We start from the raw sequence: 18582 nt of genomic DNA on the forward strand, positions 1-18582 counted from the left end.
AACAACACTTTCTGCCCTGTAGCGGGTAAATATTAAGTTAAAAATATGCCTCTTTTGCTGGGATATAGTACATTTTCTGGGCATTCTGAAAACATCCACAACTGAAAATTTTCGATTTTTGATTTATGACGTTCTTGAAAGGAGTGAGCGATGTGTGGTTCAAAGTGAGTAACACTACATATACCGGCTGTCAAAAATACATTTGAAGTTAATGAATTTGATACAAATCAATATCAGGTAAGGAAAGGGGTCTACGAGATAAAAGAGTTTGGGAACCTCTGATTTAAAAAAACCGGACTGCCGGACGATTCAATTCCACAAGTGCACAAACGCTCAAAGTCATTACCTCTTAGCTGTTTTTAAAAAATTGGAGACGCCTAAAATATTTTGCGTGACTTATTTCATTCAGTGATTGTTTATGTGTTTTCCCATGTTTTGTTTTAATTTTTATTTATTATGTAACAGCCGTCGTGTTTGTTAGTAAAAATACCAAAGGGTTGTAACAGAAGGTTTATTTCACAACATAAGCGCAATACGACTTTATGTATGATCTACATTGGTCGCACGGCAGTGCACAACGGAGTCCTGGTTCCAACTCTGATGTATGGAAGTGAAACATGGAGTTGGCAAAAGAAGGATGAAAGTAGACTGAATGCAGTCGAAATGCGATCTCTCAGAAGTGCTACCATAAAATGTGCGACAAAACGATGTATGATAGATGTGCGAATAGTGAAGTAAGGAAGGAATGCAAAGCTGAGATAAGCATTATCGATAAAAATTAAGAAAGGTGTGTTGAGATGGTTTGGACATGTGGAACGAATGAGTGACGAAAGAACGGTAAAACAAATTTATGAGGCGAATGTTAGTGGGAAAAGAAGCAGAGGAAGACCGAGAAAAACATGGCACGATCAGGTATGCCAAATACTTGAAAGTGGTCAGGTTAGGAGTCGTAACAATCGGCGGGTATGTATGAGGAGATGCATGAACGTGGAAGAGGCGAAGAATGTTTGTAAGGACAGAGTGGTGTGGCGCTCTATTCTCTCTGCCTACCCCTGCGGGGAAGCGGCGTGATGGTTAGTTAGTTAGTTAGTTACATTGGTCTCGATCCAGGGAAGAAGTGCGGGTTGCCAACGGTTGTTTTCCAGTACACGTGCTCCATGCAACATGGCGGGTATCCATTGGCTGACATCATTCCCCACTCCTTGACATCAATATTGCCATGTTACATTATACTTACATTTGATGTGTGTTTTCTTGCAGGCAATGTCTCCACCCCCAGGCCTGCGCCCGGTCGCTTCCGCTGCCCGCCTACTACAGTCGCTTCCACGACCTCCAGAAGGACTTCCTGAGGGTCTACTCCGAGTCCATCCCGGCGGACGACCTCACCCTCAAGGGGATCATAGACTGTATCCTTTAATTTACTTATGTCATCTCGTTTGGTACCATATAAAGGGTCCGCCAAATAACTTTTTTTTTTCAAAAACAGGGCGCAAAACATCGAGTGTAGCTTCGGCTGTGTGGCACGTAGCGCCGTCCTGTTGAAACCAAATGTTGCCAATATCCTCCTCTTCAATTTTTGTGAACAAAAATCCGTTCAACATGGCCCGATAACGATCGCCATTGACTGTAACGGCCACTCCTTGCTCATTTTCAAAGAAAAATGGCCCAATTATGCCTCTGGACCAAAATCCGCACCAAACAGTGACTCGTTTTGGGTGTACCGGCTTTTCAATGTATGCGTGCGGGTTTTCTGTGCCCCAAATACGACAATTTTGCTTGTTTACATACCCGCCAAGATCAAAATGAGCTTCATCCGAAAAGATGATTTTTTTGGCAAAATCGGCATCTTCTGTAAGTCGATCGCAGGCCCACTCAGCGAAGCGAAAACGCATTGGATGGTCAGTTGGCTTCAACTCCTGAACCAATTGGACTTTGTATGGCGTCATACCAAGGTCTTTATGCAAAATTCGTCTCAATGATGTCTCCGAAATGTTCAATTGTTGAGAACGACGGTGAATTGATGTTGATGGCGCTTCACGCACACTTTCTGCCACAACATCGATATTCTCGGGTGTACGCACTGTTTTTGGCTTTTCACGCTTTGGTTTATCGATGAGGATGCCAGTTTCTTTCACTTTTTTCACAAGATAACGAACATACGGAGCTGACGGTGCTTCTCTTCTTCCAAAAACCGTACGCAATTTTCGCACACATTCTGCAACATTACCATGATTTTCAAAGTAATGTCGCAATATTTCCCAGCGTTGTTCAAGCGTATACACAACCATATTCGCTCAGCGGATAAACTAATTATCTGTCAAATCAGACATGAGCTAAGTGTTACCATTCACGAAATAAGCACTAGTTGAAAAAAAAAACTTTAGATGGCGGACCCTATATATAGAATAGAAGATCGTATTTTGAAGTAAAAAAAGGTTGGAAGAAAAATAAAAAATAATAATAAAAAATACTAGGTAGGTACTTATTTCGTAAAACATCGCCCAAAATTGAAGATCCCTCCGCTTCAGGTACCAGTCAATGGTAATATTGAACAGGGTGGCATAAAATTAATGAACCTATCGGAAAATGTAATAATTTTTACACATGGCGTCGTAGGTACGTCAATCATATTTGACATTCATGGCTGCAGTATATAATTATATATTATCCAAGAAGCTATAACATATTTTAATATACACCTGTGGTAGGCTAAACATGCTTTTTTGACCGCAATGGTAGCTCCATCTGTTGAACGTAACAGTAACACATGAAAATATAACATATTGCTCATGGCGGAAACCTTGCTTCTTGATAGCTGCTGTCACTTATCTTCCTCAAACCTTAATCTGCTCCCCAATGGTGCATAGGGCACTGCATCATATGAACGCAGTGTTATCTCGATCGTAAACACATGAAGGAGAGGTTATGAACCCTCCGCTTCAGGTACCAGTCAAGGGTAATATTGAATAAATATTAGAATGAAAAAATCACTTCAATTCATTTGAACCCCCCTGGGAATTTAACCCGGGACCTCCAGTACGGTAGCCGAGCATGCTGACCATTACACTACGGAGGCGGACATATCATATTCAATGATTTCGTATGGATTGTTTATGATTTTTTTAAAAATATTTTCATTGTTCCACAAGTATTGCGAAATGAAACATATTAGAATTGCGTGTTTTGTATTTTTTCTTTTCTCTTTAACTAGACTGCTCCGCAGCAGCGCGTGGCCAGGTACTGCTAGTGTATAATAATAATAATAATAATAAAATCCTTATCCGCACCCCAATGGTGCATAGGGCACTGCGTCATATAAACGCAGTGTTATCTTGATCGTTAACCCATGAAGGAAAGGTGATCAGCCCTCCGCTTCAGGTACCAGTCCAGGGTAATATTGAATAAATATTACAGTGAAAAAATCAGTCATATTTCTTTTTACCCCCCCTGGGAATCGAACCCGGGTCCTTCAGAACGGTAGCCGAGCGTGATGACCATTACACTACGGAGGCGAACAAAAGTGTATAATAATAATAATAATTATAAATGAGTAGCTACTAGCACCGAATATGCTAAATGTCAATAGACGCAGACAAGCATCACGGACCTAACTTTATTGTCATACAAATTAGATGATGCACTAAGTGCATTCTAAATCGCTTACAGGTTTATACGCATGTAAGGTCATTAATCTTGTCTCTCGACGTCCCATGATGACATTGGCCTTTGTCAATTAAATATTTTCAATATTATATCATCAATAATGTAATTGAAATCGCGTTTTGATATCGATTACTGTAATTACAGTCAACCCGGGTGATTTTGATCACTTCACGCTGTTTGCTGTGAAAATGATTATCAAACAGTCAGAGATCGTTAATATTTTATCATTTATCTATTAAATTACCATCGCTCTGTATCCTATTTACTTAAAATCAAATATAAACGATACTCTGTTTCATTACCCTTATTGAAATTTCCAACGACAATAAGTAGAAATTTGGAATAACTCTATATTTCATAAACTTTCTCTATGCTTTCGTTCGTTTGAGAAACGTCAGATTGACAATTTTTTTTATAAATACCATACACTAAATATTTTTCAAATGGAGAAAAAACATTCAGGTCTTTTTACCTAAAAAGATCTGTTGCACAGTAAAAAGTTTAATAAGTGGCTTGATATTTATTTCTAATACATTTTACTATATTTTTAAACTTTAAAAACGATCTCCTGAAAAATCAAGTTTTTTTATTTATGGCGTTGTTGAAAGGAGTGAGCGATATGTGAGGATTGTTTTAGAGTTTAGTTTTGACGAAAATAATCGTCAACAACTTTTGAAGAATAGACCTATTGTCTAACTCTAGTATGCAAGTGTTTCTTTTCTCATTTTAGTATTTGACAGTTGGTTGAACAGCGTTCAGTTTTGTTGAGATTGTCTCTGCTACATCAAATAGTGTCGAAATGCGACCTTCTGTTGCATTGGAAGCGTTTCAGATCTATTAACTTTCTAATGTCATTACCAGTGGCACAAACGATTATTTATTTTGTAAATTAAAAGCATTGTCAACTTTGTGGTATGGTAATATAACACTCTCCTTATCATTCATCGTTCACTTTGTGTAATACCACTTTAAAACAATAAATTTAGTGTTTTTCAAAGTGGTATTACACAAAGTGAACGATGAATGATGAGGAGAGTGCACAAACAATTATTTATTTTGACATCTCAATATAGATGAAGAAGAATATGGAGTACTCTGGGTATTTACAGGGCTTGGTTTGAATGATCACAGTTGTCAACTTCTGACAGATCGCGAATGCGTTTGGGAGAAATTTAACAACGATAAATGTCAAATTAACAAACGATACAACCATAAAACTGTTTAAACCAGGTTGGAAACAGTTAGTTTCAGTTTTTAATTGTTAAAAACCATCTTTTTACAACTATGTATAGTCTTATTCATACGTTACCTTGTTTAGTGACAACTGAATGACAGCGAAGTTTTGCTGTCTTTAAACTAATGAATGTTATTTTAACGGTCCGACATTTGACCCTAGTTCGAATAAATGCATTTTACAATGAGTTCGTTCTAATTTCATATTGGATATTCGTTTCTTTACAATGAATGTAGGATCACGCTCTGTGTCGAAGGTCGTCACTTCCTTTAAACTTTGCACAGTTCCTCGATAAAACAACAATGCAGGTTTCGTATAAAAAAACAGAAATTAATGTTGCCATTGTATGGTGCGTAAAGTAAAGAGGTTACTAATCGGTAACTGTCACTTTTAATTATTCGGTTGGGATGCATTCGTTACTATTTCTCGATCAGTATCGATTTCCAGCTGAAGTTTTTCATTATTTTCTGACATCTCAATAGATGAAGAAGAATATGGAAGTCTGGGCATTTTACGGCGCTTGCGACCATCATAGGCTAATTTAAGTGATCAACTTTACACACGTGTAATATTCACCAATCCTAACCATGATCGACAACCACACTACTCAAATTCTTGAAACTTTACCTATATATATATATACATATATATATATATATATATATATATATATATATATATATATATATATATATATATATATATATATATATATATATATATATATATATATATATATATATAAATATTGTTCAAATTTGAAATATAGTTCTTGAATCACTAGAATTTCACTAGAGACATCTATTGGAGAGATGAAATAAGATTTTTATTGAGCAGATCTATTTCATTTGTATGTGAGGTCCGAATCCTAGATTATAAGCACATATCGCTCACTCCTTTCAAGAACGTCATAAATCAAAATTCGTCAATTTTGAGTTATGCATGATTTCGGAATGCCTAGAAAATATACTATATCCCAGCAAAAGCGGCATATTTTTAACTTAATATTTACCCGCTACAGGGCTGAAAGTGTTGTTTTTGCATTTTGAAAAAATGTGTTGCTTGATAATTTTTTTAAAAAAACTAGATATTTATTCAAATGGAGAAAAAACCTTCAGGTTATACCTAAAAAGATCTATTGCACAGTAAAACGTTTAATAAGTGGCTTTATATTTATTTTTAATACATTGTGTTATTTGTTTAAACTTTAAAAACGATCTCCTGAAAAATCATGTTTTTTGATTTATGACGTTCTTGAAAGGAGTGAGCGATATATGAGAAACGCAAGAAAATATCCATTTTATTTTATTATTTTTGCTTATAATTTGACCAGTTCATTTTAAATATGTCCAAATACTTGTTCACAAATCTGGATTATCACCAATGAGGAATTATTTTAAATTATTTTTTGACAAATAATATTATGAAAAAACTCCTGATTGGATTTTGATCCAGATTTGTAAACACGATGATCTGTATTTCAAGGGCTAGAAAAACGCAAAAGCAACGAAATGTGTACACTGATAAGCGTTGTTTGCAAGTAATCGAATCCAAAAACCGAATTCTTTGAAAGAAGTCATTATTTAATTCTGTTTTTAATTCATTCCCCCATGTATAGATGCAAGGTGCAATAGCTGTCTTGCGGCGCGACGAGTTATCTACTTAAATAATGTTATAGCGACATTTTTGTACAATTTAAACATTTTATTTATTATTTTGAAGAACAAAAAATCGTAGGCAGATAGAACAGAACCCCACACCCTCAGTCTTTGCAAACATACTTCTCTTCTTACAAATTCATGCATCTTGCCATACAAATACGCCGTTTATTCCGACTTCTGACATGTCTTTGCTTCTATTTTTCAATTCGCCTTATTTGTACCTGCATTAGTTTTACAGTTCTTTCCTCGCTCATTCGTTCCACACATTAAAACTATCACAACACACCTTTTCTTTATTTTATCGATAATGCTTATCTCTTGGCCTTGCACTCTTTCCTCATTTCACCATTGGAACATTTATTATTCACAAAGTGATCATACGTCCCGTTTTGAACGGGACCGTCCGGTTTTCAGATAGCCTGCACAACATAATTTTTCATTTTTATATTATTTTCTTTATCAACATTCCTTTTCTTTTAATTAATACATAAAATTGTGAAAAAACACGTGTTCTCTTGAATATACATACTATTACGTAAAAATTGGTAGATGTCCCATTTTGAGGACAAAAATAAATGGTCACGTTAATTATTCATTGTTTTTCCACACTGAGTGATCGCATTTCATGATGCATTCAATCTTATTTCATCCTACACGCTTCAATTCCATTAATTAGGGTTTCATAAGAATTGATAGCATTTACATTCATAACGTACAACATATTTTAAAACGCACTTTATTTTATCGATAAATGTGAAAGCGTCATTCCGGGGAATATTATTTCGTGAAATAATCGACACGACACAATCTGTGTATAAAATATGTAACTATTAATACGAATGTCGGTAAAGCAGATTTCTTTTCCGAAAATAATGTTCGATTTTGCCGATAGGTGTCAATTATTTCAAACGTCAAATGAAAGAGAAAAAATTACCTTTTCGTTGAATTTTTCGATGCATTATATTTTTCAATACGGTATTTTACATACATAAAAAACAGGACTTTAATAATTCTTCAATTTGGAAAACATGCATCGGAATGTTTGAAAATAAAATAATGTTTATAGAAAGATAAACATACGAAATTTACTGATGATTTAGCATTTAATTTGCAAATTATAAATTAATGCCTAAAATTTACAGTTTTCCATTTTTATGACAACAAAAACAAATGAAATAAAAACACGATGTTTTGGAAATAACTTCATATTTGATATAAATCCTTACACATATAGGTGTTTTTTTAGAGGTTAGGTTTTTAAAATGTCAACATTGTTTCTACAGACTGCCAATTTGAAAGTTGATAGTTGATTTTTAGTCAGTACGTTCTACCTTGTCACCACGAATAGACTGAATGACCATTATGCGCGTCGTAGGTTCGTGAATGGGCCGAAAACAATATTGAGCTTGATCCTCTTTTTCAACGCAAAATTTTATTCACCCATGAGGCACATTTTTGGTTAAATGTAGATTAATGTAGAATAAGCAGAATTTCCGAATTTGGAGTGGAGAAAACCCAGAAACCTTTGTCGAGACGCCCTTACATCCATTAAAAGTCACTGTTTGGTGTGCTTTATGGGCAGGTGGAATGATTGGGTCATATTTTTTTGACGACGATACCGTCCAGAATGTTACGATCAATGGAGAGCGCTGCAGAACCATGATTACTGACTTCTTCGTACCTCAGTTGAATGGCATTGATGTGCATTTTGGATTTGAACACTCAAATCTAGTTCCACATACCGAATCCGGGTTTTCTCGCTAGCAAAGAGTTAAATCCACTCTTGTTTCAATTCGTCATTAGAGTATAATGGAATCGCCCTATGCGAGTACAAACAGCACAATTTCTAGATAATATAAACAGTAATTTAAATTTAAATACCACTATAATCACGGCGCCTGGGCTGTCTATTCAAATAATTACACATACTATAATGATAGATAATATGGCATCGCCCTTAGTTACATGCGTATGTACATAAAACGACTATGAGCAGTGGCGTGCGTTCCATATCAGCGCACAACCAGTGCCTACCCTAGCTTTGTGAAGAAAAAAGCTATAATGAGGAAATGTGCAATTAACTGTAAAATAATTAAAACATTTTGAGTGTGCCCAAATACTTGTTCACAAGTCTGGATTATCTCCAATTATAGGAGTTATTTTTCATATTTTATTTTCTATGACAGTCGTAAGCCGCGTAAATGCCTAGACTTCCATACTCTTCTTCATCTATGTTGAGATGTCAAAAAAATATAAAATAATTTCGCTTCTCCTAGGTTATCTACATATGGTTACAAAATTTTGAGTTTGTCCAAATCCTTGTTAACAAATTTTGGATTCTCCAGTAAGTTAAGTTATAAACCTAATAAAAAAAATAAGTCTAAATAAAATAACAAATAATAAAAAAGACAGACAAAATTTGTCATTTATCCTAGAATATCATATAAATTACAATAAAAGCGTTGATTGGCAACTGGCTCGCTCGGTTGGGTTGTACTTTATGTAACTCAAATAAGTGGAAACACGCGAGCAGTGCTCGGGTTGGCGCGATACGACACATGCACCGTCCGCGAACACTGCTCCTTCAAAAAACACACTCAAAATGTTGGGAGTATCGTTTTTATTTATATTGATGAATAAAATATCGTCTCGTCATGTAATAAGTAGTACCTTATTACCCAAATTACCGAGCCTTTAATTAGTATGTGAAATAATTATGAATGACGCTGTTTTCGTTAGTGATTTTACTAATCACCTTTTAATGACGATTTCAACATCGACCTGCGCTAGTATTAACACGTATGCTGTGTTCCTGATCAGAGCAGGGTATCGATTTTACAGGCAAGTTAACTTTCTAACTACGCAGTGTAGATAACTTCAATTTTATCCACTAACTAACCAACTAACCATCACGCCGCCGCAGGCAGAAGAAAATCGAACGCCACACACCACTCTGTCTTTGCAAACATTCTTCGCCTCTTCCACATCCGTGACACTCCTCATACATACCCGACGATTATTACGACTCCTGACCCGGCCGCTTTCAAGTATTTGACATACCTGATTGTGCCAAGTTTTCTTCGGTCTTCCTCTGCTTCTTTTTCCAACTACATTTGCCTCATAAATTTCTTAACCACAACATATTGAAACATATTATTTACAACATTTTGAGTGTGTCCAAATATTTGTTCCCAAATTTGGATTATCTCCAATCAGGAGTTATTTTTTACATTATTTGTTGACATCTCAACATAGATGAAGACGTTTACAGGACTTACAACCGTTACAGGCTGGTTTAAGTGATCACTTTACACACGTGTAACATTTATGAATTGTACCCATGATTGACAATAGTGTGGTTGTCGGTCCCATGACGGTTCTTATATTTCTATTACTCCTGTCTTTTCCAAACCGAATATTTAATTCAAAGAATAACTTCTTTTTTAATACAACATCGGTGTTTTAAGCAAAAGATTTAAATAAAAACATATTTATTTAGTTAGAAGAAACAAAAATCGCTTAATGATCGTAAACCTTGCACCTATATAATGAATAATATAGCAAGGTAAATAATAAATGCAAAACTCATCCAAAAAAACGAGCAAAAAATTCAATTGCGTTTTATTTGGGTTTCAATGATTAAAGAAAACACTTGTTTTTTACCACTTGAGTTTTATTAAAGACTACATGTTTCAGAAGTTAAACTTCCATCATTCAGGTCTGTATAGTAACTTATTATACATACCTGAATGATGGAAGTTTAACTTCTGAAACATGTAGTTTTTAATTAAAATCAAGTGGTAAAAAACAAGTGTTTCTTTAATCATTGTAACATGTCATACCACAAAGTTAATGCCGAAACAATAAATAAATTATCTGGGCTTAAAGAAAATTCAGTTGCGGGCTATCGATTATCCCAACGTGATCAACGATTTGCTTGAGATTTCATCGATCTAAAGCAGTGCCCTGTACACCAAAAATATTTTCGTATTTTTTTCTTAACTCAAATATGCTCAGATCTTGGAATACCAGGGTATGAAGGAAACGACTTCTACATGAAGGAATCCAAGGACATGGCCAGTGTCGTGCAAAGGATGATCTCTGATGGTATGTTATTTATATATTAATTTCAATAGTCTAATTTAATTAAGGTAAGAGAAATCGCTCACTCCTTTCAAGAAGGTCATAAACCAAAAAAACTTGATTTTTCAGGAGAACGTTTTCAAAGTTTAAAAATATAATAAAATTTATTGAAAATAAATATCAAGCCACTTTTTACTGGGCAACAGATCTTTTTAGGTAAAACCTGAAGGTTTTTTCTCCATTTGAAAAATATTTAGTATATTAAAAAAAAAACAAAACAAAACGTATTCCTCAAAATGCAAAAACAACACTTTCTGCCCTGTAGCGGGTAAATATTAAGTTAAAAATATGCCGCTTTTGCTGAGATATGGTACATTTTCTGGGCATTCCAAAAACATGCCCAACTCAAAATTGACGATTTATGACGTTGTTAAAAGGAGTGAGCGATACAAGCTATTAATCTTAACTGTTTTGGATGTATTAACAAAGACGAAGTTCTTTATTGAACTAATTTATAAACAGTGTTTATTTACTTCCTTTTAGGATTCCAATTCGGGCTTCCTGAAACGGTGGACATGATTTTGGAGCCGGGTATATGGTGAGTTGTTTTTACTTCATATTCTCTCTTCATCTTATAGTATCGGGATTAGATTTAGTATTACGCGACGCGGCTTGCCTGCGACGCTAGCTTGAATTAACACTTCCTCTGCGATGGTGGGTCTGGTCAGACCCACCATCGCGGAAAATTATTGATTACGTAATAGGTAATTTGTTTACGTCGTTTTCCTTGAGTGTAATCGTTCTTCAAAAAATTACCTACAAATTGAGATACAAACGAAAATTATTGGACCAGATTCAAATGAGTTATTTAAAAAAAAAGAACAAATAAAATATCAAAAATCATATTGAGTAAGGTCAGTTGATCGCTATCAATGTGTTAGTGTGCCGTCTGCCGTGATTTTGAAATCCCAAAAACAAAAGCATACATTGTCAATCTTTGGCGATTGTTTCCGTTTATTGTTTTTTTTTTATATTTGTTTTTAACTGATTTATTTGTTTACTTGTATGACGGATTAAATATCATATATATAGACTATAAGGTAAATCTACATTTAAAAAATATTAATATTACAAAACACAGACCTTCACAATAAACTGTTTTATATTTGAACGATTTCTAGTTTTATTTTTTTTAAATCTTTTCGATACTTTACCACAATGGCAGGAAAAAAATAATTATCTCATGACGAGATTGAACGACTTTTGAACAGTTCTAAAAGTGAAAGAAAAGTGAGAGAATAGCGCAGATGACAGTGATTTAGAATTCAAAAACCTTAGATTCAGAATTTGAAAGTGCAACGGAAAACGTGGTTTTATAAGAAATGTCAGTAAGTGATAAAAACATCGATTTCAACAAGAAAAGTACCGATTGTCCTCTTATTTTTTGGTTACAATTTATTGGTCAATAATAAAATTAAATATCATACCTATTATGTCTAACGAACTTGTATATAAAATTTTTATAATATTTAGTTTTATTTGGTTTCATACAAAATTGTATTCATAATTTCTAAAACCCGCAAAATGTTTATGTAAGAAATGGCGAACTTTAAATGAATATTTACACCATTTTGGGCAATTCCGTATATACTTTTCAATGAAAATTTAAATATTTTCACTGTATTTAAAATGAATTTTAATTGCATTATGGACAAAAATTTATCTTGAAATATTAACTCAAAATCCTAGAATCATTTTGTGGTTTTTGGAGCTAACTGCCACGTTTTATATTTGAAGATAATTACTTAGTTGCATTTTGTTAATAATTCTATCTGTTATGATGTTGACTTAAAATATAGTTATAAAATTAAAAACACAAATTATTTGAATTCAGTAAAAATAAAAATGTTTACAATCACTGCTTCATTGCCAACCATGCTACATGCGCGTGTGACATGCTCCGCGGTAGTAGTGAGTATATAAATTAGTTAGTCTGTGGTAGTGAGCCGAAGCGCGCGGTCGCGTTTGGATGTAAAATTATGCGCTTGGATAATTTAATTTCAAAACTATCAAAAACTTGAAAATTCTCATACAAAACTTATGACACATTATCCTATTGTTATGTAGGCTATTTTGAATAATATATAAAATATAAAAACCCGACGAAAACCGCCTAAAAGGCGATTTCTGTACTGGGTCAGATCAGACCCACCACCGCTGGGCGCGTTTTGTTTGAGGCCATCGCGCTTTAGGTGTTAAAAACACTACTATTTATTACGGTTCGATGCGGTTCCTATTCAGAGAAAAAATAGAACGCTTCATCAATATGTATTTGCAAACAGCCTTCGCCTCTTCTACATTATTGCAACTCCTCACACACACACACGGGCCTCTATGTAACGAATTTCGGATATAACGGACAAAAATCCGGTCCATATAATATATATAAATATAAATATATATATATATATATATATATATATATATATATATATATATATATATATATATATATATATATATATTTGTATATATATATATATATATATATATATATATATATATATTTATATATATATATATATACATATATATGTATATGTATAAATATATATTTGTGTATATGTATATATATATATATATATATATATATATATATATATATATATATATATATATATATATATATATATATATATATATATATTATATTTAAAGTCCTGTAAATATTATACATGCTTAAATTCTAGTGTCGCCTCATTTAAACACCTTTTAAAAATTTAATTTCTAAAAATTTAGTGTATTTTTAATTAAAATTTTACCTAGTAGCATATTTTTTTTTTGTGAAAAGGAAATATAATATATAAAATATTAATTTTTAATAAAAGTTTTACAAAGTAAATATCACTATTGCTTCAAATCTACTGCGACACGTGTTTCGATGCATTCCGCATCATTTTCAAACACCGTATGAAAATGATGAGGAATGCATCGAAACACGTGTCACAGTGGATTTTAAGAAATAGTGGTATATACTAAGTAAAATATTAATTAAAAATGAATAGGTTTTACCACAAAGTGATTGCCGATCAATTAATGAAAGAATTTTGTTTGTTTATTTAAATCCTAAGTATTGTTCATGTTTAAAAAAATAATAATTCAACCTGTTTTTATACAACTGATTCGGCTTTAACGGACACATCCTCCCTACGATTAGTCCGTTATATCGAGGTTTTATTGTATCTGCTTTAAAAAAATATATAATAAACCGATGTATATATCAGCAAGTCTTTCTTTATTGTGATTTAGCCGGCTTTGGAAAATGACCCCACCACATTTATAAACGTATATCGGATGGAAACAATTTCTATAAATTGAAGAAATTCTTTATGTACATTCATAACTATCGCTTTTTTCTTTGTTTAGTGATAATTTATCAGTGCAATACAAGCAGACGTTTATTATTTGCTCGACAAATACCATCGGTTTGATTTCAATGTCACGTCGAAAAGTTTTTATTTTTATTATTCACATATTTTTCCATTTGCTTAGCGCTGTTTGCGTTATAAATATAAAATTATTTCAAGTTAATTACGATCAGTGATTTAGTTCTTTCTGTCAAATGTTTGTAATGGAAAATTCCTGTGTTAGTTTGGAAAAAATCCGCCAGGCGCGAAAACTAGCCTAACCTAACTTTATTAATTTAATTTTTACTTGGTAAAATATCTATTATTTCTTAAAATCTATTGTGACACGTGTTTCGAAGCATTCCGCGTCACTTTACGACTCCGTGTGTAAGATGTATGTATTGAACACGTCGCTCACACCTTTCGACAACGTCATACTGTATATAAAAAAAAATCGACAATTTTCAGTTTTGCATGTTTTCGAAATGCCCAGAAAAGTTACTATATCCCAGCAAAAGCGGCATATTTTAAACTTAATTTTACCCGCTACAGGGTAGAAAGTGTTATTTTTGAATTTTTAAGAAAAGGTATTGTTTAATTATATTTTTAAAAATACTTAATATTTTCATATGGAGAAAAAACCTTCAGGTTTTAACTAAAAAGATCTGTTGCACAATAAAAAGTTCAATAAGTGGCTTGATATTTATTTTTAATACATTTCATTATATTCTTAACTTTAAAAACTATCTCCTGAAAAATCAAGTTTCTTTGATATGTGACGTTGTTAAAAGTAGTGAGCAACGTGTCACAATAGATTTTAAGAAATAGTGGCATTTATCCAGTAAAACTCAAATTAAAAATTGGATGGATATTACTACAATGTGACTGCCGAATCTATTGATAAAATCCTTTTATTACCTTTGATTGGTTCTTATCTTTTTAATGCAGATTAATAAAAAATGGGGATAGGAGATAAAGAGCTAATTCCGTTAATCTAATCCTTTATTAGCTCTCTAGATGGGCTACTGGAACGTGGGACCCTCCATCAATTCCACGGATTATAATAATAAAACTACATTTTGAGTGTGTCCAAATACTTGTTCACAAATCTGGATCAAAATGTTGTAAATAAATTAACAGGTCAAATTATAAGCTAAAATAATAAAAATGATATTTTTCTGGCATTTCTCTTTTTTTTAAAATTTTTTAAATTTATACAATATAAATCTTACATAGCTATTATTATAATAGCGTTTCTTGCGATAACACAACTAACGATACAAAAAATTATTGTTACAATTTGCCGAGTGTGTATTTTTTTATGTTCTTATTTGAATTTTACGCTTTTTACACCGATAAAAAATGTTTGGTTGACACATTTCAATCCGATTATTTCTGCAAATTCAAAAATGTTGATTTACTTGTAGTGTATCGGTCGCAAAATAAATTCCCATACTTTATTTTACGTAATTCAGACAGGTACATAACTTTGCTGACAACAATTTGAGTGAGTTGTCAAATTATCTGTCAAATTTGGTTCGTTTTTTTGCCATTAAATTCCAGTGGCGCTAGTGACGTTTCGCTAAAGACTTGGTGAAATAAACACTGGTCGTATCATACGCTGGTCATGCACACGAGTCATCTGTGGATCTAGTTTTGATGACGTACCGTTTATTATAATTTTTGGTAATTTGTGATATAAAACATTTTGCTCTAATATTTATTTTATATCCCCCTGGACTGGTACAAGAAGCGCAGGGATGATCACCTTGCCTTCATGCAATTAATATGCAGTGCCCTAAGCACCACTGGGTGCGGATAGCTTATAATTTGACCAGCTATTTTCATTGAGGAAGAATTTGGAAGTCTGGGTTTTAACAGGGCTTAAGGCCTAGTATTCGTAAGTCACAACTTAATTTTCTCTAAATCCAGGTAATAATTTACGTATTTTTTTTTTAAACACCGCTTTTACATTGAAAAAATACGGTTTTCCATAAAATAATTATGGTTTTGAAAAGAAAAGAGTTATTGAAAAAATATATCAAAGAATATCCAATATACAATATACATGGCGTGAACAGACATGTGACCTTTCCGGTGGCCTCCGGTGGAATGAATTCTGTTTTGCGAATATCTCCTTAATATGTCGTATTTAAGGGCGTTAACCCTGTTAAAACTTCGACTTTCATATTCTTCTTCATCTATGTTGAGATGTAAAAATAACTCCTACGTGGAGAACAGCCAGATTTGTCTTTGCCTTTAGCTTTGATCTTAACCTTTTCCCCTTTTTCTCCCTCCCGTCTCTCTTACAGGTATTTAAATTCCATTACAAATGTGAAACTTGATTATTAGAATGGTCAAAATACCTATTTTGTGTAACTCGTTAATGTAAATGTATTTAAGTAACTGTTCTGGTAAATTTCCAAATAAAATAAAATAATTTAGTGTTGTTTTTGGGTGAAAAAAATTGGGTCTAATATATATTTGCTCATTTTATGCGCGATACATACAAGTGTTTTATATAATTGAAAGGTACCTACCCAAGTTTTGACAGTTGTGACGTAGTGCGCAGAACATGACGAGTTTCGGCCCGCCGACAAGTAGACTGTGCCATATTTACACTGCGTCCAATCACTGGAAACTTTTCAACTTGTGGCTTGTCAGAAAAGTCGAGGCGTCCGCCGCGGTAGCCCACGTCGCGCCTTATCGCCGCACATCAACATAAAAGGTTGTTTATATTTGTAATAACTATTCGTAAAAGTCCATAAAACGGATTTAATTGCTCTGTACTCGCGTTAAATTCCATTCCAGCTGTGATAAGTGCAATTTTGTCGAGTTTCGTCGAATACGTTCGCAATATTTCGCGACGGGTCGCGTGTGTTTTGCTCGATATTTTGTAACAATTCATTGCAAAATTGTCGTTTTCGCTTCACTGAATTTTCTGCGCACTTGATGCAAAATTACAGCAGGTAAAATATATTTGTAATTTATTAATATCTCCATTGTTTTGTCCGTTTTTCCGACGGCGTGTTTTCGATATCGGATTTTGAACTCTGATCTCGAGTGTAAACAAACTACATATCGCTCACTCCTTTCAACAACGTCATATATCAAAAATCGTCAATTTTCAGTTGTGCATGTTTTCTCATATGCATGAATGCCCAGAAAATTTTCTATATCCCAGCAAAAGTGGCATATTTTTAAACTTAATATTTACCCGCTACAGGGCAGAAAGTGTTGTTTTTGCATTTTGAAGAAAATGTATTGTTTAATTATTTTTTTAAATATACTAAATATTTTTCAAATGGAGAAAAAACCTTCAGGTTTTACCTAAAAAGATCTGTTGCACAGTAAAAAGTTCAATAAGTGGCTTGATATTTATTTTTAATACATTTAATTATATTCTTAAACTTTAAAAACGATCTCCTGAAAAATCGAGTTTTTTATTTATGGCGTTGTTGAAAGGAGTGAGCGATATATTCTGAACAAAGCCAAATGCTGATATTGTAACTGTTATCGCTGTTCAGAACTAAAGATGTATTCGTCTTCTTTTTCTTCTTCAGGCCTCTGACCTCCACTGTTATATATAGGCTTTTTCTCCTTTTTTTTCATTTTCTCCGGGCAGTTGGTTGGTCAAAATGTATTTAGGAAAAACATTAAAACAGTTTTTAAATGCAATTCCTATGCGAAACAGTTTGTCGTTTCCAAAAAAGTAGTGTGCTTTATTTGGTTACTGACCAAATTTATAACATTTCTTGAATGTTTTTCGCAGATACTTGGCACATTTTATAAACTTTATAAAATCAAACAACTTTGTTTTAACCACTTTTTTATTCTTAGCTCACTTTAGCCTACCGGTTTCGACAAGAACCTTGTCATCATAAGGGTTTATTAAATTCTAAAACATTAAAATACTCATAATTAAATACATTCCATTACTAAAAAGTTCCACACACTCCGTAAAAAATCCTAAATGTGTTATTGTGCATTGCGTAACAACTCCAAATAACAACTACGAATGGAATCACCCAAAAGCAATATGAAGCCGCGCACGCGTACGTAAAGTGGAGCACACACACAAAAACCTAATGTGCGGATTTTTTCTTTCTATGAACAGAAATTTGAAAAATATAAAAAATAGGACTGTAACTTAAATTTAATTGACTATTAATAATATTCAAATTTTGTTTTATCGCTTTTTTAATATCCAAAATCTCTAAATTATGCAATAAAAGGAGAAAGAGCTATCAATACAAAAAATAGTAGACTTTTTTGATAATTATATTATTACTTGAATTAAAATTATTTTGCAGATATTTAACGGTTTTAAAATGCCATTATAAGGCGAAACTGTTGTCAATTGAAAAAAAAATCGTTTTCTTTATTTAGTCAATATTACCTGAGGTATATCTAGATTTAATTTTAAATCAGTTTAAAAGGCGAATACAGAAGAAAAACAGTCTTAATTTGATTAATTATTACTTGAGATATCGTGGTCGTACAGGAGAAAGTGACCAACTAACAAAAGGTAAAA

At 33.0% G+C, this 18582-nt stretch overlaps 1 protein-coding gene across 3 annotated transcripts in view; it reads left to right on the forward strand.

Annotated features, from left to right (window-relative positions):
* fus (epithelial splicing regulatory protein fusilli) overlaps positions 1-18582 on the forward strand; it is a 94629-nt gene that overhangs the window by 26845 nt on the left and 49202 nt on the right. For all 3 annotated transcript variants that reach the window (XR_015837561.1, XM_088260258.1, XM_088260257.1), the window contains exons 5-7: positions 1261-1406; positions 10576-10665; positions 11185-11239. Coding sequence is in view for 2 of the 3 variants with exons in the window: in XM_088260258.1 (XP_088116384.1) it covers positions 1261-1406; positions 10576-10665; positions 11185-11239 (291 nt within the window). In the remaining variant the exon portion in view is untranslated. The remainder of the gene's footprint in view (positions 1-1260; positions 1407-10575; positions 10666-11184; positions 11240-18582) is intronic.

The sequence above is a fragment of the Brachycentrus maculatus genome, unplaced genomic scaffold (assembly GCF_059751285.1).
Source record: "Brachycentrus maculatus isolate JH-2025_06_01 unplaced genomic scaffold, ASM5975128v1 h1tg000130l, whole genome shotgun sequence".
In the NCBI taxonomy this organism is placed as follows: Eukaryota; Metazoa; Arthropoda; class Insecta; order Trichoptera; family Brachycentridae; genus Brachycentrus; species Brachycentrus maculatus.